This window comes from Rhinolophus sinicus, linkage group LG03 (genome assembly GCF_036562045.2).
Source record: "Rhinolophus sinicus isolate RSC01 linkage group LG03, ASM3656204v1, whole genome shotgun sequence".
In the NCBI taxonomy this organism is placed as follows: domain Eukaryota; kingdom Metazoa; phylum Chordata; class Mammalia; order Chiroptera; family Rhinolophidae; genus Rhinolophus; species Rhinolophus sinicus.
The window spans coordinates 192,540,855-192,567,270 of NC_133753.1; the positions used below are offsets into that span (position 1 = coordinate 192,540,855).

The window sequence follows — 26,416 nt, forward strand, 5'->3', positions numbered from 1 at the left end:
AAGCACAAAAATGAATTTTATTGCACATGACCACATTGGAGATTAGAATTTTAAACTTACTTAAATTTTAAACGTTTCTCTTTATTTCAGACAAAATTGATGTTAATTATAAATATATACAGAGGGTGCCAAAAAATGTATACACATTTTAAGCAAGGAAAACTGTATTTAAAATATAATACTCAATATATACCAATAACAAAAGATGAACACAAGTCACGTTTGACTTCTGCAATTACAAGAGGAGCTCAGAGTGGTTCCCATCAGTGTCCAGACACTTCTGCTTATGGCGAACTACTGCTTGAGTAATGGTGATCAAAGTGTCCACTTGTATACGTTTTTTGCCACCCCCGGTATATACATGCACATAACATATAAATGCCATATGAGTAAGATAAATGAATGAGCTACAGAAAGAAAACATCATACCCCCCACCCGCTGCCCACCTTGACACATCACTGAAGGTGACGACAGGTAGGGGCGCAGTGGCCACCCTGCCTCACTCTGCACACTGTTGTCTGACAGTTCACCCCTGGACTCAGCATGACCTCTTTCCTTGTCAACAAATAGTTGTTCAAAACAGAATGTGGAAGGGCTACCACGAATTCCACAATAAGGCTCTACTGTGATGTGTGAACAGGCCCCGATTATCAGAAAGTCAGGTTGCTTCCATATTCTAACTGATGAAACTGTACTAACCGTCTGTGTAGTTAAATCTCACCTACATCCTTAATCACGTCTCCAGGATAAATTCTTAAATTGACGATCCAAACCAAATGAATGTTCCTAAGGCTTTGGATACATAAGCCAACATTGATCTCAATCACGCTTCACACCAGCAAGAATGGAAGAACATTTTGATTTGATTTATTATCACTTGATGGCTCTGCCTTTCATGACATTCTTGATGTCTTTCCTCATATCACTGGGTAGTTGTTTTTCTTTCTTCCAGGCATTTTTCATTTTCTTATTACTAACCATCCTTTCTCTTTTGCTGCTTAATACCGTTTCCTTTCTCACCATCTGCTTATTTCAGCGGCTGCTCATTCCTCACGGCCTGCTGCCATGTAGTCGCACTCTGCTTTCACCTTCCCATATGCCAGGAGCTTGGTGACTCAAGACACAGGATTTCATGTCCTCAAAACAACAGATCGTGTGAGCCTGCACAGATCACGGCTGCACATTTTTACACAGCGACGGAATGAATGAGATTCCGCTGTTTATTCTGCACTTCTCATATGAAATATGTCCCCTCACCTAAAATTTCTACTGTTCTACTTAGAATGAGTTTACAGACTTAAAACTCTATTTCGGTGTCTCATGTAATTTCTTTACTTACGTTTTGCCATGCAGGACTCCACGCCGTTAATAAACACTCTGTCATGTACTGCTCGACCAGGGCTCTCAACATCGGCACTGCTCACATTTTGAGCTGGGTAATTCTCTGAGGTGTGGCCTATCCTGGCCATTGCAGGATATTGATCAGCCTCCCTGGCCTCTCCCCAGTTGATGCCGGTAGCACCCCCTCTTCCTGTTATGACAACCAAAAATGTCTCCAGATATTGCCAAGTGTCCCTTGAGTGGTAAAATCACTCCAGTTAAGGTCCACTGTACTAGACTGTCTTTGAGGGACATATCACCAAAGATATAAACAAACTAGACTCCAGGATTCTCTGAAGGGGGTTGGCGTGCCAAGGACAAAGCCCCCTTTAAAAGGCAGGTAATGGGGGTCATGGCCCCGGTGGATGGGAAGCTAGGAGCAGATGGAATTCTAGGTGAGCATTAGTGGTATTTCAGTTCCATCTTGATGACTTGGAGAAGGGACAGTTGAGCCCAGTGCCATGGACCGGCCTCAGTGACAGTCTTGTGGTCCACAGCACAGCAGCCTGTATCGCTGAGTCTCTTTGCTTCTGACGCTTTGTTCAGAAAACGCCATACCCTGCCTCTGCTTTAATACAGGTTTCTGATCTTGCCAATGCAAACCCCCTCCTATCTCCTACAAGGAGAGCCAGGAGACAATGTGTGCCACATAAATGCAGCTCCTTTGCCATCTCCTCTCACCTGCATCCTTTGCTACTCTTAGCCCCCCCTTAGCTGATGTCTTCTAAATAGTTCTCTGGGGAACTCAGACACCCAAACTGCCCTTTTCTTCAAAATCCCTAAGAATCAACACAAGAATCATTTTTCTTCTGGCTTTTTACAGTTGCTTGGAGTTTTTTAATAACCATCACTTCTATTCCCCATCGTCCTCCCCTGCACCCTTCCCCCCCTCCAAAAAAAAAGCTGGAAGTGATAATGAAACACTGTCAAGACAAAATTAATTAGTAACTCTGCTGCTCAAGCCAAGTCAAGCAAAAATGGCAGATAGCGGATGGACTCATGTTTAGGTCATTGCTTTTTCAAGTACTTAGTACTGGCTGCAGTGGGATTAAGCTACGCCCTGCGTGAGAAAATTCCTGACAGTTTACCTTCTTAGAACCATCTTCTCTTCCGACATGTTGTGATGTGTGACTTCAACCTGGGAGGGAGGATTTTAAAATCAGAATGTTTCCTGTCACTGCAGATCCACTCCCTTGATCTTGCAAAATCACAGGACTCTTGTTTAATGTCACTGAAATCCCTTCCAAATAAAAGGCTGCACACGTGTCATGACTGTAATGCCTCCTCCTCGGTAGAGAAATCTAGACAATACAGACGCCTTCCACTGGGGAGGAGGCCTTTTCTGTTTCTGTTTCAAGGATACAGCTCAGCAGAACAGGCTCTTTTCTTTACGTAGACGTGAATGGCTGTGACATCTGGGAGAGGACAAGCCTTTTCCCGATTAGGTGTACCCGTCCTGTTGGCATCTCCATGGTGCCCAGCCCAGTGTGCTGGAGACTGGGGCAGGTGTAACTGCCTTCGGAGGGGGGGAATAGAAGTTCATTATTAATTCCTCTCACCCAATAGGGGATTTTAGGAATGTATCTTTCGAGTTGTCTTTTGAGCTGCCACCCTTGAAAGAACTCCACGTTTACAAAGTCTTATAAAGTGTGTGGACATCTTTACTTTCTGGTTTTTAAACTTTCCGATTTTTATCCCTAAGTCACATCTTTCTCCTCATAGAAGCAGCAAATGGCTTCCACCCTTCCATCCTCAAACCGACTAAGATAGATATCTTTTAAATAGAATTTAAGCCCTACGGGGAAGCAAAAGTATTAAAAGCAATTCCAAAGTAAGGATCTTTCCTTTTTTTTTTTTTTTTTTTTAACACATTGAGCATATTCCCACACCTATGTGATTTCCCTCCTAAGCAGACTTTCTTGCAGAGACCAGCACGTGTCTCCTTGCCAGCCTAGGACCATATCACAAAGCATTGTGTCTACGTTCCAGCAGCCCCTTGGCATCTAAATTGGGAGCATGTTTTTCTCTTCATTCCCAAAAAAGGTTTGAGCATGACTTTCTTGGAGAGATCATGTATATTTTCAATTTGATACAAGTTTAGAAAGTGAGTGATATAAACTGTTTACTGATTTGTTTTATTACACTAGTCATACAGTCAGACATTTAAAGCCAGTAAAGAAAAGTATTGCTATTATGTGATGACTGTGGCACTCTTTGGGATGACAAATCAATCTGTGATCTACTGTCAACATAATCCTGCCACACACTTGCCTTGCTTTGCTCCCAGACTGTCCCCAAGATTGCTCCATGACAAAACATCAATGGTGTAACTAGAGGGCCATCCTAACACCGAGTTTTCTTAGCCCTAGTAATGATTACTGCCTTAGTCTGCTCAAGCTGCTGTAACAAAATACCACAGACTGGGTGGCTCAAACAGCAGACATTTGTTTCTCACAGTTCTGGAGCCTGGGAGTCTAACATCAAGGGACCAGCAGATTTGGTATCCGGTGAGGGCCCCTTCCTGGTTTACAGATGGCCGTCTTCTTGCTGTTCCTTTATGGCAGAAATTGAAAACTCTGGCCCCTTCATCTCCTTACAAGGATACTAATCCCCTCATGGAGGTTCTACCGTTATGGTCTCATAAACCTAATCACCTCCCAAAAGCATCACCTCTGAAAACCATCATATTGGGGATTAGAGCTTTAACATAGAAAAAAGAAAAAAGCTCAAAACCTCTGGTATAACCCACTCAATCCTTAGCTTCATGACCTCTAAATATATGTGTAAAATTCTAAATATAAACAAGACAATGGATAGGAGGGACTTTAAAGCGAAAAATATATTCTCTGATTTTTTTCTAATAACCTAGGAATGACTTGCACAAAATACAATTTAAACATTTAGGTAATAACTTAAGAATCACGAGCTAGTTTCTAGAATGCTTGCATGTTTTATTTGTTAAAATATAACAGATGAAAATAAAAGTGTGCACAAAATTGAGGAACATTTATTTAACTATTAAGTGTGAGGAGTAAAACTAGGAGAAGAAAGGGGTAGTTTCACTAAAAATGTCCCCCAAGCTGGAATAAAACTTTCTAAGATCACAAATGCTTTTCTCCTTTTCCTTTTGTTTTCCCTTTATCTAATCTCTGCTTGATTTTAAACTTAAACCTGATATATGAAGATATATAAACACACACACACACTTATATGTTTATGTGTGAGTGTGTGTGTAAATCTTGCCACAACTTACCAATAATGTAGACAACATAGTCAAAAAATACTCTGCTATCATTGCCCCTGTGGGTTTCCTAAAATTACTTTGTCTCTTTGGTTACGCCCTGTCTTTATTACATAGAACGTTGTCCCTCCTGAGATTTTGGCTTCTTTATGTTATTTTCATATTTCAAGCTATTAAAGAATCGTGGTAATATGCCATCAGGATGCATCCAAAATAAGCACAGTTTGCATAAGGCTCGTGAATTTAGTCCTGTGCTCTGAGAATTCCATAGCTGGATGACCAGTGTTTTGACTGTGTCAAACATTTAGCCACTCCTTGCCTTCCATCCACACATGCCGGTTTTGTAGAAATGTTAGGGTAGATATGTCTTGTGTTTAAATTTATAAATGACATATTTCCACTTTGGTAAAAGAATTGCCTATCCCACAATTTCTCATGGATCCTCGTTCTAGAAGGTTAGCAGTAAAGGTTACATGTGCAGAAACGGTTCACAGCTTCGGTCTTATCCTGATGTCACATTGCTTTGTATGCCTGTGGATGTTGACTCTGGGCAACATAATATCAAGTATGTTAGCACAGCTCTGAAGACTTCTGTTCTTTCTATGGCTGATGAAAATCTATTTTTGAATGGACAGCTGACACTTCTTTCCCTATTAACTCAGTATAAGTTTGAATAAAATACCCAGATAAAGGCTAGATGCATTGACTGATTTAAGCAGTTCTTTTTCTTCGGTGTTGACATGCCAGACTGCCATCAACGTTCTGAAATGGCAGAGAATACCCTTTGAACTCCATCTCAAGCTGTGATCAAAGATTATCCATATCACATCAGCTTTCCTTTTATTTCCTTCAGACTCTGTATGTAACCATTAAGAAAGAATTGTAATAAAAGGTATTTAAGAGCTGCATAGATCCATGTCAGCGCAGAATAAAATTGTCTACTGACGTAGCCATTTATCCTGTTTTATTGCACAGAATTTAGAAAAGGAGAACAGATGAAGCCCAGCAAACGATAACACAGCTGCCTTTTGCTCTTTGTATGGTTTGGCTGTCACATCTTGTAATGAGCCTACAAATGCAACTTCTGTTCACCTCCTGGTGTTATGGTAGCTCTTACATGAGAGGGAAATTTCATCCAGGTTGAGTTTTAAATTCCATAGTCTGATTTTCCTGAATATCATTACATCTTTATATGAAAATGATAGCTGGAAAGTTTTAAGGAGATGACAAAATAAAAAATGAAAACAAGAAAAAGAAAAACTAATGTAATAATTTTCCATTTTCCATTACACTAACCCCAAGCTGGTTTCCTTTGAGAAGCCAGTATTATTCCTGTTTCATCACTGACGTCAACAAACCTACAGGGTGACAGTGTTCTTTCTATCCAGTGGAATGAGTCAGTCTCAAATAATGAACCAGGGGCAATATGACAAGGCTGGTTCACTTTTACTTTTTTTTATTTATTTAAAGGAAATGTGTTGGTTTCATTGATATGGGTGTACAGGTGAAAAGTCTTCTTTGAATGGTTGAGAAGTGGCTTTTGTTAAAAAAAAAAAAACAAAGAACATTCCCACCTTGAGTGTTCTCATTAGAAAGTTGAAATTGAGTGACGCTCTCGTTGAAAATGACCTTTAATAAGATGCCCAACATCCACCCGTGGGATGTCATTCATCTCTGAGCTTTAGCCTTGACTTAAACTAAGCTATGTCCTAACTGAGACAAAGAAGGCATGAGTTTTCAGTTTTTTCTTGGAAAATAAATGATGAAATTCTTGAAGTGATTTGTGACAGTTAAATAACTTTATATTTTCACTATCAACACTTCCATTTTTATGTTACACGGATATGAAGTAAGTCTATATTTTCTTCCAGCAAAATTTTCAAAACTAAGGAACTCACACATATTCTGAAACATAGTTGTGTTTTTGTATTTATACATACATGTATACATATGTGTACATATATATGTACATGAAATATCTGTGAGAAAGCATAGTATGACATCTAGAGTATATTTTAAGAAATCATTAATAAACACAAATAAAGCAGTTAAATAATTCAGTACCCCACTCTAATATTATGGATTATTTTGTTTTACTGTGATTTTTCTCAGAAGTGAATATGGGGATAGTTTTCTATACATATAGTGTACTTTATTTCTACCCTCATTATACTCATTGCTTTATTTTTCACAAATGACAAAGGCTGTGTATGATCAAAGGTCAGAATCATTATTACAATTTTTAATATTTTTAAAATTATAAGAGTAATAGAACAGAAAATTTGAAATATAGAAAAAAGGAAAGACATAAACATTTTATGAGTAAGTTTTTATTACCACTACATGGTTTCTATGATGCATTTTACATGGTATAAAGTACAAACCCATACCACTTTGTATCCTGCATTGTTCATTTAACTTTTGTTGTAAATTGTTTGCTCAAGTTGCTACACGGTCTTCAAATCTATCATTTTTAAAGGTCCACTGATACTCCTTTGTGCAATAACCCATAATTTTAAAATTATTTGTAATTAATTTTTAATTCTACATGCTCCTGTTATTCATTAGATTCAATTTAAAGCAAACTTAACTATCAGAATTGCTCTAAAATCTAGATGTGCCGATAGCTATGTGAATGCATCTAATAAAACAGAGCAATTTTCTCTTTTGTCCCTCCTGTCATTGGGTTGGTGCCCATAGATGCAATGATAGTACTCAAAATCAAACAAATGTGTTTACAAGTTATATGGGAATTTACTGCAGTTACCGCCTATGCATAAGAAGTCCTGGCATTTGGTTGTTACCACTCAGTTATGTCAGTAATGATAGCGTGCTATCTGTAAGATACGCTGCCTTGGTCTGGAGGCTTCTTCCATCTTGCCCAAGCAAAAGTACCTCACCTCTTCTTTCTTCCTGTAGCACTGTGCTAGAATCGTTCTCAGAGGGCTCATCCAATCTCCTGCCACTTGTGTACACTTAAGTACATGCTCCCGCCCCCGCCACCCACCAGCACAAGCTCTCGGGGGCGGGAATGGCTCTCCTACTTTAGGACGTGCCCTCCATGCAGTAGATGTTCGCCAGAAATCAGGACACCCTGCTTTTGTTTTCATCTGTCATGTTTACAGACGGCACTATTGGGAAATGTAATGATGTTAAAGATGTGTACTCTCCTTTTTCTTCCACCAGTGGGATGGAGTAGGACCTCTTCCAGACTGTGCAGAACCACCCAAAGGGATCCAGATGCTGTGGCACCCATCAATAGTCAAACCCTACCTCACACTGCTCTCTGAGTGCTCAAATGCAGACACGCTGGAAGGGGCGGCAGGTGCCCTGCAGAACTTGGCTGCAGGGAGCTGGAAGGTATGACTAGTTCGTTACAATAAGAAATCGGGAATGACAAGCACGACGTTAGAGAGTAACAGAAGTCCAGCTTTGAGAAATGCAGTTCTAATGAAGTGTTTGAGGACACAGAGAAATAGCAGTTACCTTGAACTGTTGGACTTAGGTATTCCTTTACAATTGTTTTAAGGGTTCAGGGGTCCTTGAGGATCCCTACAAAACACAGTTGGGTAGATGTAAGTATAGGCACTGTGATGTGCTTTCCATTCCAGTCGTGTAGCTGAGTTACTTTGTTTTCAGGGGAGACTGGGACATGCTGATGCTTTCCAAAGCACTGCCATTGGCTACTCAGGGAGCTAACACCCAACACCTTGAATAAAAACTCATGTGAATCCTTACAGTGTTGTAGCTGGTTCTGTCCCCAGAGGAAGAGAATTTCTTGCATTTTTAAATTATGGCCCTACAGAGACTAGTATTGCTAGTTGTCTGTGGCAAAACTAAATAAGTAAAGCAAATACATGATTGAGAAGGAGATCAGAAGGTATTTTTGTCTGAGTCCTTATAAACACATGCTGTTCCTGATTGGTTTTCATGGAAACCTTCATGACCCTCATTTTGGGTAGAAAGGGATTCACCGTCCGAAAGAATTCTTGACTCTGGTCATTAAGCTAACTTGCCTTATGGCATAAAAAGTGTAACCTCTTAGATGATGGAGAGCATATGGGGAAAACATCACCGGAGGAAGTTGGACCTCTGCCATCCATTTCCTGTTTATTTACTATCAAAGCCTTGGGATAGACATAATCACTCTTTCCTTTAATATTCATTTCTATAAAACGATGTTAATATAGGCACATGGCTACAGATAATTCTCAGAAGCTCAATACCATCGGTGTCACACCAACAGGCCTCAGCATTGTCATGCAACTGCACCCTCCCTCCCTATTATACCTGCCAGCATGGGCCTTCTTGTTCTCTCTCTCTCTCTCTCTCTCTCTCTCTCTCCCTCCCTCCCCACCCCTCTCTTCCATCCTTTGTTTCCATTGAGACAGTCTCAGCTGCAGCACTGCCTTCTTTCTCTGATGTGACACCCCAGCTCTTGGGGCCCAGTCCCTGGCAATACTTCCCAGGAGCTGCCTATTGACGCATGGAAGGCCCACCCCTTCTTTTGAGAGTCTTAAGAATGTGCGTATTGCCCCTTTTCTCCCCGGCTCGTAGGCACCTTAATGCTATACTGAAAGAATTCAGGTTGGGCGAAGCTTGAAGGGAAGTTGCCGCTTGCTTCCAACTAGGGAGAGCAGAGTCATGCCAGGCAGAACTCTAGAGTACAGCCTCGCATGAGTAGGAAAGAGATAATAATGGAAATCACTTCCTTGCACTAACCCTTAGATCTTCTCTCCCTCTAAATGTAGGCGGCTTTGACGCAAATCACAATTCAAACCTAGCCTCTGCCTCTTTTGAGCTTTGTGACCCTGGGCAAATTAGAGCACCTCATTACGTCTCAGATGTCTCGTCTTTAACAGAGAAGATGGTGGCTGCTTCCTGTCACCTCATGGAGATCAGTCACAACACTGGATGCAAAGATGGAATGTCATTGGCCAAGGGTTGTCATTATACACAGCCAAGAACACTTAGACACTGCAAGTCCCCACCCAGCTCCCCTGCCTCGGAGGACTGACTAGATGGACATAGGAAGGTGGGCTCTGGCCTGCAGGCCTTAGCCTGACCTGAGGCACAAAGCATCTAGATGGTAGCGAATCAAGTGTGCCCTCTTAAAATATTACTTTTAGTGAATTATTATTTTCTTTGAGAAATACTTAGGTTCTTACAACCATTTCAAAATGGAGACATATCTTTGAGCTGTAGAGGGTTTTAAATGTAAGACTACAACCTTGGCTTTACAAGTGAAACTCTATATTCCACATATTCACAAAGTTAATTAGAACCATGGAAAACATATTAAAGATCCAAATAAAGCTTCTAGAGTTAAAGTACAACATTTAAAGCAAAACAAAATACATGGAAAAATGGGATTAACAGAGTATTGGACATTGCAGAAGCAAAGATTAGTGAACTGGAAGATAGCAGTGGAAATTATAAAGTGAAACACAGATAAAAAAGAAAACAAATGCTCAGTGGCCTGATATATGTGTAATTACTGACCCCAAACCAAAGGAGAAAGAAAGGAGGAAGAAAACAGAAAAAAAATGTTGAAAAAATAAAGGTTGAAAAATTTAAACTCACAGATCCAAGCAGCTCAAGGGACCCCAAGCACAAGAAACATGAAGAAACTATACCAAGGTACATCATAATCAAATTTCTCAAAGTCAGTGGTAAAGAGAAAATCTTAAAAACAGTCATGGGGGGTAAAAAGACATGTACTAAGAACTGTGCCATCACATCTAAACGCCAAAATTTAAAATCAGTGTCACTGTAAATGACACTGTAAATCAGTGTCAGTGTAAATTTAAATCAATTATTCATTTATTTATACGAGTCCTCAGTGAGCTACTAAGAATGTCTTCTAGAAACGAATCTGGTCTGTAAACCCTTTAACGGTAGAAGCCAAGTCCCACTTATGTCTTTGTGCCCCGTTGTTCAGTCCTGTGCTTGGCTGAGCAAAAGTGCTCAAACAGAAGCATTTACAACTAGCATCTATATCTACGTGTCTTTCTTGTGAAAACCAGTCTTTCATATTTATGAACATCTATCAGTCACTAAGCAGTTAATAACACATATAATGACCAGGCCATCTTCAGACGGTCACGTTTTATGATTCTTTATTTGGCTGTTTGATTCAGAGGTCAACATGTAATCAATATGATATAAAATTGATAGAAAGGAGTTGTGGGAGAATTGTTTTCTTTTCAGTTTCCAGACTCATCAGTGCTTTCCAGGCTGCAGATTTTGATAGCATTGCCCATTCCCACAGTTCCTGCAGTGTTGAACTTCCTGTTTAAATTACCAGGCTCTGTCTCAGACGTAACCAGGTCAGCTGGGAGAGCTGCCAAGGTATGTCCAGGTCTTTAGGTGTCTGGAGTGAGAACATGATAAAATTAAACTTTTTATACTATTTTGATATTTAAAAATTCTCTCCTACTTTTGATTATAAAATAAGAATGATAAAAGTATAATAAAAATTATCAATATCTCCTGGCAGTAACATCTTACTGACTGATTTCAGTGCATAAACCTGCCCATTAGTTCAGCACAGTTATCTGCAGTGTGAGACTTATTCCCACATATTCAGAGGACACGTACTTGGTAGTTTTTTCAGTTACTAATAGAGTCTACTAAAAAAGAGGCAGAAGGGTCTGGAGCAGATGAAGTCAATATCACAAAAACTGTATTTTGGACAGTTTAACAATTATGACCATTGGATTTCCCAGTCCATATCAGATTTCAAGCAATATATTTTAAAATGTAAGGAGTGCTTCTTATAAGCAGGCATACAGATCTGCCGTAAGAAAGGAGATGAAATCCTGTGATGGCAAAGAGAGAAGACAGAAGAATTAGACAAAGTACATAGGAGGCTGTAAGAAAGAAAAACTGTCAGAGCCCATCCAATGTCTTGGCTGTTCCATATATTCTAATAACAGAAAGCATTTTAGAAAGATTTCCATCCCAGTGGTTAAAGTAGAATTTTGACTCCCAGAATGTCAACCTTATTACAAGAAGCACTGGCCTTCCTAGTAACTCTAAATACATGGGAGGGTCTTCAGGCAGAGCAAGGGACACAAAGGAATAATTGTGTGTCGTTATAAATACATATATTTAAATATGAATGTCCTTATCGAAATACAAGTACACAAGCATGCATGAAAGCCAATCACATTATCGTCATGTCTTGTATAATTTGTTAATTTACCATATTAAATGGTAAGGGAATATATGGGAAGGGAAGACAGACAACCCACAGGGATGATCTGAGAAGATCTTCATTAAGCTGAACATTGATAAATTGTTATAATTTTTAACGGATTTATAACTTGTACAAAAACCAAACAAAGAAATCCTTACTTTAAAAGGACAAGGAAAAAACCTTGAATAATGAAAAAACTGATGTAGGATACACAACAGCATCGGGTTCCATAAGGGCAGTGTCACCATCTGAAATCTAGAGTTCCCAGGATGTGTTTTTATAGCAACTATTGAAATTTAGTGGCTTTTTTCTAGTGTCCTTAACTTTTTATGACCCAAACAAAAGCAGAAATGTGAAGGTAAAACACCAGAATTTTGCATAGAGACAGCTTTTTATAAACCTCATCATCTGAAACAATAACTTCTCTTTATGGAGAGATCGTGCACACTCTTTTTCTGTGTGACAAATTGACTAGCAAACTAAATCTTCGTAACGGCCCTAAATACTTCTTAAACTTTAAAACACTTATTACTTGGTGTATGAGCATCAGAAAAACATAATAGCATTGTCACAGAAGCAAAGTGATAGATGATTTTCATTGCCAGCCTAGATTTCCGTTACCTTTTTCTCACTTACAGTACAATGATTTTTTTTTTTGTCATAGAATATTAAAACAATTAGATATAGTAGGTTGGAGATCTCCAAAATGTGAATGAATGTTCTTTCAACTCCCATTTATGGATTATTTCCATTGTAATTGAACTTTGTGAAAACCCAAGGTTTGAACAATAGAAATATATCTGGACTTGCTATGAAGCCAAACATTTTAGATATCTTTGATTCATCAATTTCCCCCTTAAAATATGACTATCCTCAAAGACTCTATTATTTCCCCATTTATTTTTAAAATAAGATAGACTAAAGAGATACTTAATATTTAATGAGCTAACATGATAGCAACATAGATGTGAAGACGGAAACAGAATCTCCTGCCATGTGGCCCAAATGAATAAAACATAAGAGAACTGGGAAATTTGAGACTTGTCTCTAGCGACAGGATCAATAGCCTTGAGAAGGACACTGAGTTTGGCGTAGCTTAGCAGTCAGTGTGTCATGTACAAAGGGATGAGGGCCGATTAGTGGACTGCAACCAATGACAGCAAAAATCATGATGGGACATCTAAGACAAAGAGAATTGTCTCTGTCCTAATTAATGGTGTGATGCAAAGCATGAGGTATAAATACAAAGAGACAGAATGCGGACAGACTATGATAAAAACGGGGCATGAAGCGTGATGCCGAGTGGGTTAGCTATTGGGCCAGAATAAACACAGAGGTTGTCTGAGGCCTCTGCCCACTCAGAACGCTCTTGGAGACACTACGCTCAGCTGGACGTGATGACCAGCTTGACACAGGGCCCGACCCAGGGAGAAGAAGCAGGAGAAGATCTGGGGCCAAACCCACTCATTGGCCCTAATCACACGTGGTAGCGATTTCTTGTCCTAAGACCACCGTCAGTGCTGATAGCAAGGGTGGCACCTGTATTACAACATTTGTAAAAACATGGTCTGTGTTCAGAAAGGTTCGTGTTTAAAGGCATGTTTTTTCATCAAAAATTACTTAACCTTGACACAGCCTGAGAGTTGGGGGGTACGTAACTGTCTTAGTTATTTAGCAAATCGTTAGGATTTCAAGAAGGAAAAGCTAGTTAAATTACAGTGTTAATCTTTTAGGAACATAAATCAGTCTTAACAGAGTCACCTTAGTTTAAGAAGGGGAGAAATTTTTGGAAATAGTATAGCTATTAATCCCATATAAGGCTGTGCCGGGATTTTTAAAAGTCAAGCTCCTGGGAATCCACATTAGAATGAGGTAGCTGGGTTCAAAGGGTTAAAAAGTTACTGACTTCACTTTATCACCAAACCATCAAGGAACAAGGAACATTATTGGAACCAGCTCTTATGCAAGTAACTTTGTTTGGTGTAATGCAATTTAGTTTCATCGCAATTTGCCTCATGCAAAAAAGAAAAGAAAAAAACATTTAATCTAGACATCTCTAGGTAAACTCAATCAAATTCAGCTATTTCCCAGTCCCTCAGGCTTAAACCTTGGCTGCATTTATGTTTGTCAGTTTTCATCCTCTCCTGCCCCCTGCAGTTGATACTAAACTTGGGGAGTCTCCAGGCATATCCCTGCAGGGGATAGGATTGGGCATCCATGGAATCTTCTCTGGCCTCCTTGTCCTGTTGGGTTATCAGCTGGAGTGTGACGATTGGTGACTGGACTGTCTCTGGTCCAAGGTACCCTCCAGGCCCACACCTGCTTCTCCCCACAATCGATCTCCCCTGAGATGCTGCCATGTCCTCTCCTTAACTCAGGCAGGCACTGTCCACGCCCGCCATTCCGATACATCCCCCGCCTCCTGGCCAGCTAACCCCTCTGCAGCCATGAGTCCTTAGCCTTCCCTCCCCAGCCAACTTAGCCCACCCACTCAAGATCACAGAAATGCTCAGGGGCTCCCCTGTGCCACACGGGGGCTGCAGGAGCCCTCGCCCACCCTGCAAGCATATTGCCATTCCTCCTGTGCCGTCCTCACTCCATGATGGGGTAGGGGCGTGGTGTACACTGCTGAGGTCCAGGACGGACAGCAGAGCTTCTGCTGACTCTCCGCTCTTCCACCTTCAAGGGAGATTTCATCAGCAGCCTCACACAGAGGAGATCTTGTCCACGGACACTTCCGGTGGCAGTCTCCCGTGATGCTCACACCTCGTGTTTCCTCTCCAAACCGGATCCTTTCTCTCTCCAGCTCAGAAGCTCTCTGTTGACTCTGGGAAGAAGGCAGATTTTCTGCCATTCTCATCTCCTTTCAAACATATCCCATCTTTCACCTGCATCTGCGCTCTCCAGCCTTAAACACTAAATGTTTGCAGCTTTGTTCTCTGTCCCATTCCGACAACGCCTTGTTGGACTAGATAACAGTGGAGCCACTTCCCAGGAAGAGCCATGGGTCAGGAGGAGGAGAAGGAACAGCATTCACTATTTTGAATTGCTGTCCCTTCACATGCAAATACGAGTAAAAGCGATCCTTTCCTTATCTTGTCAGGTTGGCTAAACCCGGGCAAGTTGTTCTCCAGGCTAGATGGAAATGTCCAGGAGCTCCACTGACAGTACACAAAGGGTCTTTAACTCAGGCATTTAGAGGTAAGCCAGATGGGTAACTGGAACACTAACATAATAATGTGAATTATTAGGCCAAGGTTAATTGGTGACTATAAGGGATTATATCACTATGCTTGCAGATAGGTATATCTTATACTGTCTCTCTTAGATGCGGAAGAGAATTGAGGGTCGAGCACACCAACTCTGGGGCAGTGCTCCCTAGATTCAAGGTCTGGGCAAGCATGTGTAGGCCATGGGACCTTGCTGTGCCTCCCTCTTCTCATCTGTAAAACGGGAGTGACACTAGTGACACTAGTATTTATGCATAGGGTTGAGATGAGGATTAAATTAGTTACTACATATCAAAAAATAGAACTGGGCCTGGCACTTGGCTTAAGTGTTCGGTTTCTGTCAGCTGAGATCATTTTGATTGAATGCTCATCAGTCTTCCAAGACCTGCAATGGGACAGCATCTCCCCAGGAACAATTTGGAGAGATATGACTAGGGAAATAGCATATGACTGTGCTATTTCCTCCTGGACCAGCTCCTCCGCCTCCCTCTCTGTCATCCTCCCCCGCCCCTTTCTGCTCCTCTTCTTTCTCTTCCTTCTCCTCCTCTTGAACCATCAGGCATCCTCTGTGGGGCACATGGACCGTTCTTCTCAAAGGCATCTGGTCCTTGCCCGATTTGTGCCTTCACTGCAGTCTGGCATGCTCGGTGCAGTGCTCTCATTCTGTTTGCAGATGTCAAGTTCCACCCTAAGATTTCCACCTCAACCTCAGTGAGTTATGGCATACTTTTCTCTCGTGTTCCTCTGTTTTGATGCCAGTGACACTCCCACTTCTGATTACAAAACTCTTGGCAACCCACACACCTCTCCAACCACCACAGGCTGCTGTGCTTCCAAGGCAATGCATGTCTCTTTCGGGAAAACGGTAGGAGTCTCATGTTTCTGTGTTGAGCACACCTGGGCAACATCTGTCATCATCATCCAAGTGACTGTCTCTCTACGATGCCTTTCTCCTTTCCACCTCTACGCTGGCTTTTCCTCCTTCTTGTTGGATTACACATTGGATACACATGACCTACTCCAAGACTGGTTGACTGGTCGGCTGCTCCTTAAAAAGCATCACAATCACATATCCTTTGCACGTCAAGAAAACTTATGGAAATGGGCAAAAGCTTTTGAGTGAAATGTAAATAATTTATTCTGAGTTGTCGTACACTAAGCTAAGATTGGGAATTTTCCATACACGTACAAACACATACACAACTAAGTTTCAAAATGAAAGTTATTTTCCATGCAGCAATATCAGTAATATCGGATCAAATTTGTAGTCTGTTATCCCTTTTCACATAGACAGAACATACCACTGTTGACCATTTTCTCATATGAAAAAGGTGTATCTATAATGCATATGCATTTGGGCCATATATTGCCATTTTTTACTTACTCTCAAACCACTTCCCAGCAAAGCTGAAGGACTCTCATTGTTTTCCAAATACCAAATCACCCTTCCATCCAACATGGGAGGGGTATAACAGCTGGACTTCTGAGAAGATAAAGTCATAGCCATCCCTTCTTGGCTCACCTCAGATATGGCCAGGCTTCTCCTCTGTCGACATTTGGAAGAATGCAAGGGAGGGAAAAGCAATGGCTGGGAGACTGAGCTCAAAGGATTAGGGGAGAGAGAATGAAATGATGGCAGAGGAAGGGATGCTGTCAGCATCATAAAGAGAAACGGACTTTGAATAACAGGACCAGGGGTTCAGGGGCACAGCTGACCCCTGTGGGCAGGTTACTTAACAATTTTGTGTCTAAATTCCCTCATCTACAAAATAAGAATATTAACACCACCTCCCAGGGGTTTGAGGAATTAGAAGAGATCACTAATGTACAAACCTACACCCTGGACTGGAATGAGGTGGTACTGGGACAGAGGTCATCATTAGAGCCCATGCATCAGCCTGCCTGCGTTCCCAAGAACATTCCCTATGGTCTCAAAAGGTCCAGAATATCTCCCCGTGCAAACATCGATTGTTGATGTTCATCTCACAACTTTTACACATTGACCCCACCCTCTGATTTCAGTTCTTTTCTCTAGCTTCCCTCCTTAGTTTACGGAAGCCCCCAACACAGAAGGGGCTGCATGAGCTCTGGTTTCCCATCTTTTCTGGGCCCTGGAGACCAGAGGTTTATAAATAGTGGAGGAGGTAGATAAAAATCGTGTTTCAGCATGTCAAATTGCAAACGCGATTTCCAGTGGATACGAAGGAGGTTTTGTATTGTTTTCACAGAGTACTTCCCTCCCTGGGAAGGGACACCACATCCACACGTCCACGTTCCAAAAAGCAGCATCCAAACCCCATGTTGTTCCATGTCTAAGACTTCCTGGACATCCATTCCTTTGCTCCCTGAGAGCAAGGCTGTGCAACAGTTCATTGCAGTCAAGAGATGCGTTAGTGAGTTCTGTCTGCCCCCCACCACATCAGACTTCTTGGAGCTGGGGGCACAGAGTGAGGGCAGGAGAAGAGCTTATAGTATGAGCTGATGGTGATAAGAAACTATGTGAATGTGACTTCTAACGTAGGATGGGATGAAGTTGTGTGTTTTTTTAATCTCATATTTCATGCAGGGCTGGGCTGAGGATGTGGCAGGCATGGCGTATGCCCTACGTTCACTGCCAGAGGGGGCTCCCTGCCTGCCACAGGTGAGAGCCAGCTCTGGGGTGTCTGCCCCAATGGGGAGGGGGATGGAGGGGCCTGGCGGGGGAGGGGTGGGGACTTTGCTCCACTTTTGGTGGTCCCCAGGAGAACTCTGTCACAGAATCCAAAACTTCCTGTCCTCAATGTCATTTTCTTAGATTGTAAATGAAATTGCAACAGATTAAACCCTTATATTGGTTGATTTTTATAGCACACGCTCTTCTCTGGAACACCGTACGAGAGTATGAAGTATATATGCAAATGTCTGAAGAATCTGGGCCTACCTGCATTCTATTAAATGAATTGGAATGCTTTATCATTCTGATTTTGCAGGTATATTTCAATTGTAAGATTAGGTGTGTTCCATTAAGGCCACCAACCACCCAAAACAAATTCTATATCTTATTTTACACGTCAGACATTGAATAATGGTCCTAGACACAATACATTTTGATCTTAACAGGTTTTTTTATTTACAATTTTTACTCTTGATTTTCAATGTCATATTTACCTCTCCTCACCCCTACCTTTTTCTGATAAATAAAGAATTATTTCTTCTTTATTATTCAGCAAACAACTTGCTGGACAGTATGTGTAGCAACGCATCTCTATGCCCCACCTCCAAATTCCAATCTTTAAAAAAAAAAAAAACATCACCCACACTCAACTTTGTATCATTCTCTATATTTTCCAGGGTTCATTTTTTTATTCCTCTTAATGTCAGTAGCCAGCCCTTCCTGTCCCAAACCTTCCCCTCTTAAAACATCCAGTATGCACATCATGCAAACGGCTACGAAATGCTTCCCCATTCAAGGGCTGAAAATGCTGGCATCAGAGAAGCAAAGATCGGTTGACTGATTAACCCTACACCTTTATCATATGTTGAAAGCAAAAAACAAACAAACAAAAACCGTTAAAACATGCAAATACATGTCTAACCTACTCAACCCATTCTCCAACTAGGTCTTGATAATTCAACCTTTTGGGCACCTGCCAACAGCCATCTGAAAACCTGCACGTGCTGCTTGCGTATAGGGTTTTCCGCCTCCGTTTCTAATGTCTGTGCCTTTGGCCTTTCGCAGTGGTCAGTGTACATCCGAGCGGCCGTCCGAAAGGAGAAAGGTCTGCCCATCCTCGTGGAGCTGCTCCGAATAGACAACGACCGCGTGGTGTGCGCCGTGGCCACCGCGCTCCGCAACATGGCCCTGGACGTCCGGAATAAGGAGCTCATAGGTATGTGCTCCCTGAGTCACAGCGTCCCCGTTGTTACATGCGAATGTTTCCCGGCGGGGTGCGTGTTTTGGAATGGACTCGCAGAACAGAGGTGCATGCAGCAATAGTGCACTTATCAGAGGCCCCATTTTCTCCAGTTCTCCTAGTTTAAATCCAAGGTCCTGATTTGTCTTGTAGAATTCAGAGAAAAATGCAATGTTTGTTGCCATTTCTAATCCTTGCAAATTAAAGATGACCGTGGTGCTCAGCACTGGAGCACTGGGATTGTAATGGGATGCACCCCACTTCTCCTCCCTCTCAATGTTTAGATTTATTTTAGATGAGACTATACTGGCTGTTGCATCCTGTTTTTTAGAGAATTGTCTCCCTTTAATTTGGTGTTCAAGAAAGAGGGAGGACCTTATATCGATGAATATTAAAGAGGTCACACATTCATCTATTTATTTAACAGATATGTATCTATGACCTACCTTGTTCTAGGCCTGTTCCAGGCCCAAAGATTACATCCAGGAGCAAAGCAGGCAGGGAGGCTTGCCATTACAGAGTTAATACTTGGGAGAGGGGAGAGTACAATAAAGAAAATGCACACATGAATCCCATTGTGTGTTAGAAACGTTCCATGGGGAGAAATGGCCCTGGGTAAAGGCAACTGTAATTGGTGAGGTTGCCCATTTTTTTTAATTGAGGTGAAATTCACGTAACATAAAATTAACCAAGTGTATTATTTCAGTGGCATTTAGTATTTTCACAATATTGTACAACCACCACCTATATAGAGTTCCAAAACCTTTTCATCACCGGAAGGGAAATCCTGTACCATTACAGAGTCACCCCTTTTCTCCCTCCTCCCAGCCTCTGGCAGCTACCAGTGTGTGTTCTGTTTCTATGGATTTTCCTGTTCAGGAAGTTTCATATACACGAAATCATAATATGTGAGCTTTTGTGTCTGGCCTCTCTCACTTAGCATAAGGCATTGTGATTGTCAGTGGAGGTCAAGGTCAAGATAGGAGTTGTTGGGAAGGTAGCATTTGAGCATCGACCCAAAGGAGGTGAGAGTGGGCCATGTGAATACCTGGGGGAAGAACATCCAAGTCAATGGAGCAGCCTCTGCAGATAGTCCCCTGGACGGGGAGCTGGAAGGCAGCCAGTGGGTTCAAGGTCGTCAAGGGGCCTCAGTGCCTGGGGCAGAGTCAGTGGTGGGAACCCCGCCCAGAGGCCTCCTGGTTCCTCCTTCTGTATGTAGCAAGATGCCCAGGCCAAGGCTGATGGAGGCCTGGAGAACGGATGAGCCGCAGGAACCTGCCTGGGGAGAGGCACAAGCCTCCCCACAGACCATCGGCTACTGTAGGCATCTGGGATGCAAGCGATCATTCCAGAAGGGTCGTTGGTCAGTCAGTGCAGCAAGAAGCCTGGCAAGCCTGCCGGCAGGTAATAGATGTCAATGGAGGCCAGACAGCAGGGAGCTGGACCACCCCCATGGCAAATGTTCAGGTTATATGGCCTCTGGGGATCTGGGGAAAGCAGGTGAGAGTGGACAAAGGGGCAAGAGATTTCCATTCCTGAGGCAGTTGGACTACCAGGTGTGGACCCAAATATCATACACAAATTTTACATAGCTACGTGGGTCCATGTTTGCTATTCCGATTCCTGAGCGTGGTGGACTAAACCCTTTGTGATCTGGGAAGCAGCCATTTTTCCTCCTGCCATTTCATAGTACCCATAATATCCTCTAATAAAAACTGAAGTTTTCGCAGGTCTGCAGCCACGTATTCATTCCCAGGGAAACCAGCTTTCCAATCTGGGTCTGATAAATGCAACTATTTGTTATACATACAGTACACTATAAGGCATGAAAGAAATAGAATTTGATATTTAGATGAAGTTTGAATTTAATGTAAATGTTGTGTGTGGATTGTTGTATTTAAACTAGGCCATTAGCTCAAAAGGTCAGGATACACTCTCCTTGTTCTCTTTCCTTTTCCTGACATAGTTGTTTCAGACAGGACAGAGCTGAGACTTCTGATAAAAATCCCATTGCTCCTCTAGAAAATGGAGGAAAAAATCAATAACTAATTGTCTACTGCCTGAATACTTACTACTCGGTATTGTGAGTTTGCATGTTTTATTTCTTTGGGTGGATTAAAATATAACAAAATAGGGAACTATTGATTGGTCTTCTAGCTTCCAGGCCTCTCTTCTTTCTCAGAAGCCAGTTATCTAGTACTCAGTCTGAGGCAGGAACATTTGGAGCGCCATATTGCCCATTAAATTAAGCCTTTATGTCCACATGTCACCAGACAAGAGAGGGAGCCAATCATTTAAAAGTAGAAGTGAAAATATCGAAGTCACAGGCTTTGTGGGATCAATAATTTTTTTCTTGAATGAGAACAGCAGAATTTAACAAAAAAAATGCACCATTATAATCTATCTAGGAGAAAGGAAATGTGACCTTTGCTAACTCTTTTACATTAAATATTGTGTCAAAGTAGTGATTTTTGTAGGAAAAGCTGTATAGAATTTTACATCTTGAAAAGAAAGTTGCAATGACTTTGAACCAAGAATGAAAAATACAATAAACTTCTATGTCTTTTCTTATCTATTGACTCTCATTCAAAACTTTGCTGGCCTCAGATAGTTTCGTGGAGAAATATGGTGTTCTGACAACTCCCGAGTAGATATCTCTGTCATGAATCCCACATTTCTGTGTCCAGCTGTCTGTCCAGCATCTCCAGTGGATGTCTAACAGACAATTCAAATATAACCTCTCCAGCCCTGAGTTTCTTATCTTCTCCCTAAACCCAGTCCTTCCCCAGTCTTCCCCATAAGAGCAAATGACAATTTGTCCTTGCAGTGGTCCAAGGCGGCCACCTTGCAGTCCCCTTTGACTCCACACCCTTCATATCCAATCCATCAACAAATGTATCTTCCTTCTGTATTTTCCCAGAATCGGACACTTCTCATCTGACACTTTGTCCCTAAACTCCCCTCATCTCTCACCTGGGTTATTCATGGCCAGAGACCTGGTCTCTCAGCTTCTACCCTTGCCCCCTACAGTCTACTCTCGACGCAGAAGCCAGAGTGGTCCTGTTAAAACCTTAGAGCATGTCACATCTCCACTCAAAGCTCTCCGACAGCACCTCATCTCTTTCAGGGTAAAGCAAAGGCTTCTAAAGCAGACACAACTTTATACAGTATAACTCTCTGTTCCCTCTCCAACCTCACTTTCTCCCGTTGCTGCCACTAACTTTGCTGAGGCCACAGGGTCCCTTTGGTTCCCTTATCACCTGAGCCACAATCCTGCCTCAGGGCCTTTGAACTTGCTGCTCTATCTACCTAGAATCCTCTTCCTCCAAGTGTCTGTGCACTTCAGCCGTCACTCCACTCAGGTCCTCACTCAAGTGCTACTTTCCCAGTAGAACCTCTTCTTTCTTTTGTTTTTTGTTGTTTTTTTTACATTTATTCATTTATTCATGTACAAAAATCTACATTTATTCAAATACAGTCCTGTCATCTTATTCTGGAACATTGTCATAACTCTCCAAACCCCGAATTCTGGCTTGAATGTCTTTTTTTTCTATTCGTTTCAGATGTACAAATCAATGTAATAGTTAGACATTTATCATTTATATCCCTCACAAAGTGATAACAGCCCTCCCCCAATCTACTACCCCTCTGACATCACATGCAGCCATTACATTTCCACTGTCTCTATTCCTAATGCTGTTTTTGAATTAGAATTTTGGATTTTTCTGGATAGATACCTAGGAGTGGAATTGCTGGGCCATAAGGTAGTTCCATTTTCAGTTTTTTGAGATACCGCCATACTGATTTCCATAGTGGCTACACCAATCTGCAATCCCACCAACAGGGCACTAGGGTTCCCTTTTCTCCACATCCTCGCCAGCACTTGTTGTTTATTGATTTATTGGTGATAGCCATTTTGACTAGGGTGAGGTGGTATCTCATTGTGGTTTTTATTTGCATTTCTCTAATGATTAGTGAGGTTGAACATTTTTTCATATGTCTGTTTGCCATCTGTATGTCTCTTTTAGAAAAATGTCTCTTCATGTCCTCTGCCCAGTTTTTAATTGGGTTGTTTGTTTTTTTGGAGTTGAGTGAGTTTTTTATAAATTTTGGATATTAACCCCTTACCAGATATATCATTGGCAAATATCTTCTCCCATTCAGTAGGCTCTCTTTTTGTTTTATTGATAGTTTCCTTTGCTGTGAAAAAAACTTTTTAGTTTTACGTAACCCCACATGTTTATTTTTTCTCTTACTTCCCTTGCACGAGGGGATATAGCAGTAAAAATCTTACTCTTACATTCTCTTCTGGCCTGCAAAGTTTCTGTAGAAAAGTCATATGATAGTCATAGGATTTCCCTTGTGTGTAACCCGCTGTCTTTCTCTTGCTGCTTTTAGGATTCTCTCTTTGTCTTTAACCTTTGCCATTTTAACTACAATGTGTCTTGGTGTGGGCCTGTTTGGGTTTATCCTGGTTGGAACTCTCTGCACTTCCTGGGCTTGTGTATTGATTTCCTTCATCAGGTTAGGGAAGTTTTCAGACATTATTACTTCAAATATGTTCTCAATCCCTTGCTTCCTCTCTTCACCTTCTGGTATTCCTATGATGCGCATGTTGTTGCTCTTGATGTTATCTCAGAGGTCTCTTAAACCATCTTCATTGTTTTTTATTCTTTTTTCTTTCTGTTGTTCTGTTCGGGTGATCTCCGCTAACTTGTTTTCTAAGTCACTAATTTGATTCTCTGCTTCATCTAACCTGCTGATAATTCCTTCAAGTGGTTTCTTTATTTCAGTTATTGTGTTCTTTAGTTCTAACTGGTTGTTTATCATGATTTCTACATCCTTCTTTATGTCATCTCTAAGCTCCTTAAACATTCTTATTATCAGTGTTCTGAACTCTGTCTCTGATAGGTTGGTTACCTCTACTTCATTTGGTTCAAATTCTGGAGGTTTGTTTTGTTCTTATATTTGGGACGTGTTTCTTTGTTTCCCCATTCTGGTTGACTCTCTGTGTTTGTTTCGATGTATTAGATAGATCCCCTAGGGTTCTTGGTTTTTGCTGGGTTATCTTATGTAGTATGTGTCCTTTATATTTGACTTGTACCACTTCTCTGCTCCTGTGTGTGTGCTCCAAAGGTGACCTTTGTGTTGTGTATATTGTGTTGTTGAAGTTGAGCTTTAATTGCTTTTGGCTTGTCAGTAAGTGGGATTGACTCCTAGGCTGACTAGTTGTGAGGCCTGGCTCTGCCCACAGTGGATGATCTGCTGCGTGAGGGTTGACTGCTCACATGAGGCTTGGCCTCTATGCGCTCTTGTGTCTGTAGAGAATTCCCTCTGGGTGCGTCACTTGTAGGTCAAACCTGGTAATACTCTGGTTTGGTCTGGATTTGGCCTCTGGGTGTGTTGAATCTTGTGCCTTTTGGGCTGGGCCCTGGTGTAGGGCAATTTCAGAACAAAGCAAATCACCAAGCACAACAACAACAACAAAGAAAAAACCAAATACACTCACATGTAAAAACAACTGATAACTCACACTCAACACAAGCAAAAATATCAAGAATACAAAAACAAAACAAATTAAAAAAAAGCAGCGCCAGTCTTGGCTTAAGCCCACCAAGTAATCTCCAGGTTGTCCTCTGCTGTACAAAAGAGTCCTTTGTGTATTGTGCAGACAGAGCCGGTCACCTGGTGCCCAGAGTGACGTTGGAAACGCAGATTTAGATGCGTGGGGCTGAGGGGTCTGGACGGTAGTTTCTACAAAGTCAGTGCAGTTTCTGCCCTTGCCTGCACATATGTGCACTGAGAGTAGCACCACCAGCCCTGTGTCCAGTTCTCCTGAGTCTTAGGGCACTTCTGTGTGTGTGTGTGTGTGTGTGTGTGTGTGTGTGTGTGTGTGGCCGGCAGGAGATTTCTGAGCTGCTGAAAGCCCGGAGCTGCTTCTGCTGCCTACTGCTGACCCCTGGGAGTGTCTCCACAATTGTGATTGCCCTGCCCTAGGCAGGCCAGAAAAGGAGGGGGCTGGGGATGGAGGAATCTTCCCAGCCTCTTCCCTGGGTCATAGCTGTAAAAGCGGTCCTCCCAGATCCTTAGCATTACTGCTTCTCTGTAATCTGACACTACTCAGTTCAGGGGCCAGTTTAAGTCTCTGGAAGGGTGGGGGTAGGATTGAGAGAGTGGGGAGGAGGGGCCCAGGTATGGTGTTTACTTCCTTTGTCTGACCTAGGGCCCAGCTGGAGGTCTCACCTGAGGTTACTGCCTCAAATGCTAGATGTGCTGCTGTCTCTGGCAGGAGACATCAGCTGTGGAGTGCAGGGAAAGAGCCCACCTCCTGGCTCTTGTGGTCTCTGTTCCGTCCTGGGGCCCCTGCGTCTCCGCAGCCCAGGGTGTAAGCCGTGTCTCCACACTGCACCCTTCCTTCTTCCCCTGCTTACCTGATTTGCCCACCTTCAAGTAATCCTTGTATGAGTCTCTTACCTGTTCTGTGTGCTGAGCAGAGAGTCCTTTGATGGGTTATAGATGTTGAATTTGTGGAAAATTCCGGAGGAGAACTCAAGAAGACCACCTCGCTGCCGCCATTCCTATCTAGAACCTCTTCTTGCCTCCATTCTTGAAATTCTACCCCAGGTCCTTTCTTCCCCTGCTTTGTTTTTCTCCCCAGCGCTGATCACCTTGTACTATACAATATACTACGTATCTTGTTTCTTGTCCATCTCTCCGCACTGTAATGTAAGCTCATTACAGGCAAGAAATTCTGTCTCTTTTGTTCCCCTGTGGAGCCCATGTATGTAGAACAGCAGCTAACCCATAGTAGGGACTTTACAAATACAGAGGGTACCAAAAAAATTATACACGTTTTAAGAAAGGAAAAAAACTGTGAAAATTGTAATACTCAATATATACCAATAACAAAAATCACGTTTGACTTCTGCAATTTCAAGAGGTGCTCAAAGTGGTTCCCATCAGCATCCAGACACTTCTGATGACGGCAAACTCCTGCTTGAGCAACGTTGACCCAAGTGTCCACTTGTACACATTTTTTGGCACCCCCTACTATTTGCTAAATGAATAACTGAACCAATTTCTTCCTGTTTGACCATCATCCTAAAATGAATTCCAAATCAGCAAAACATTCAGCAAGCAAGTTAAATAAAACATTAACTAAAGAAAAGGATTTTATACTAAGAAAGACAATCAGCAAAAAGCCAGTTTGGTTTCCTTCTGAGATTCATCAGATGTATGCAGTCACTCAGCATTTCAGAAGGAATGCAGTGCTTCCTGTCATTGTTCTGGGGTTTCACTGTAATTTACATCTCTTTTTAAATCATTCTTTACTTTGGGGTGGGGGAGAAGCGGCTTCCCCACTCTGGTTAAGGAATGGTTTATCTCCCTTGGACTCCATTATCAGGAAAACTCCAGATGAGCTACTGAACAACAGTCACGCTACCCCATCAGCTCTAGTGAGGATCGTAT

At 41.9% G+C, this 26,416-nt stretch overlaps 1 protein-coding gene across 3 annotated transcripts in view; it reads left to right on the plus strand.

The window, feature by feature from the left end:
• Positions 1–26,416, plus strand: part of CTNND2 (catenin delta 2) — an 826,448-nt gene that overhangs the window by 707,678 nt on the left and 92,354 nt on the right. For 2 of the 3 annotated variants that reach the window (XM_074329071.1, XM_074329073.1), the window contains 3 exons: positions 7,809–7,982; positions 17,620–17,694; positions 18,772–18,922. In XM_074329071.1, coding sequence (XP_074185172.1) covers positions 7,809–7,982; positions 17,620–17,694; positions 18,772–18,922 — 400 coding nt within the window. The remainder of the gene's footprint in view (positions 1–7,808; positions 7,983–17,619; positions 17,695–18,771; positions 18,923–26,416) is intronic. The other variant, XM_074329072.1, reaches the window with a different exon arrangement.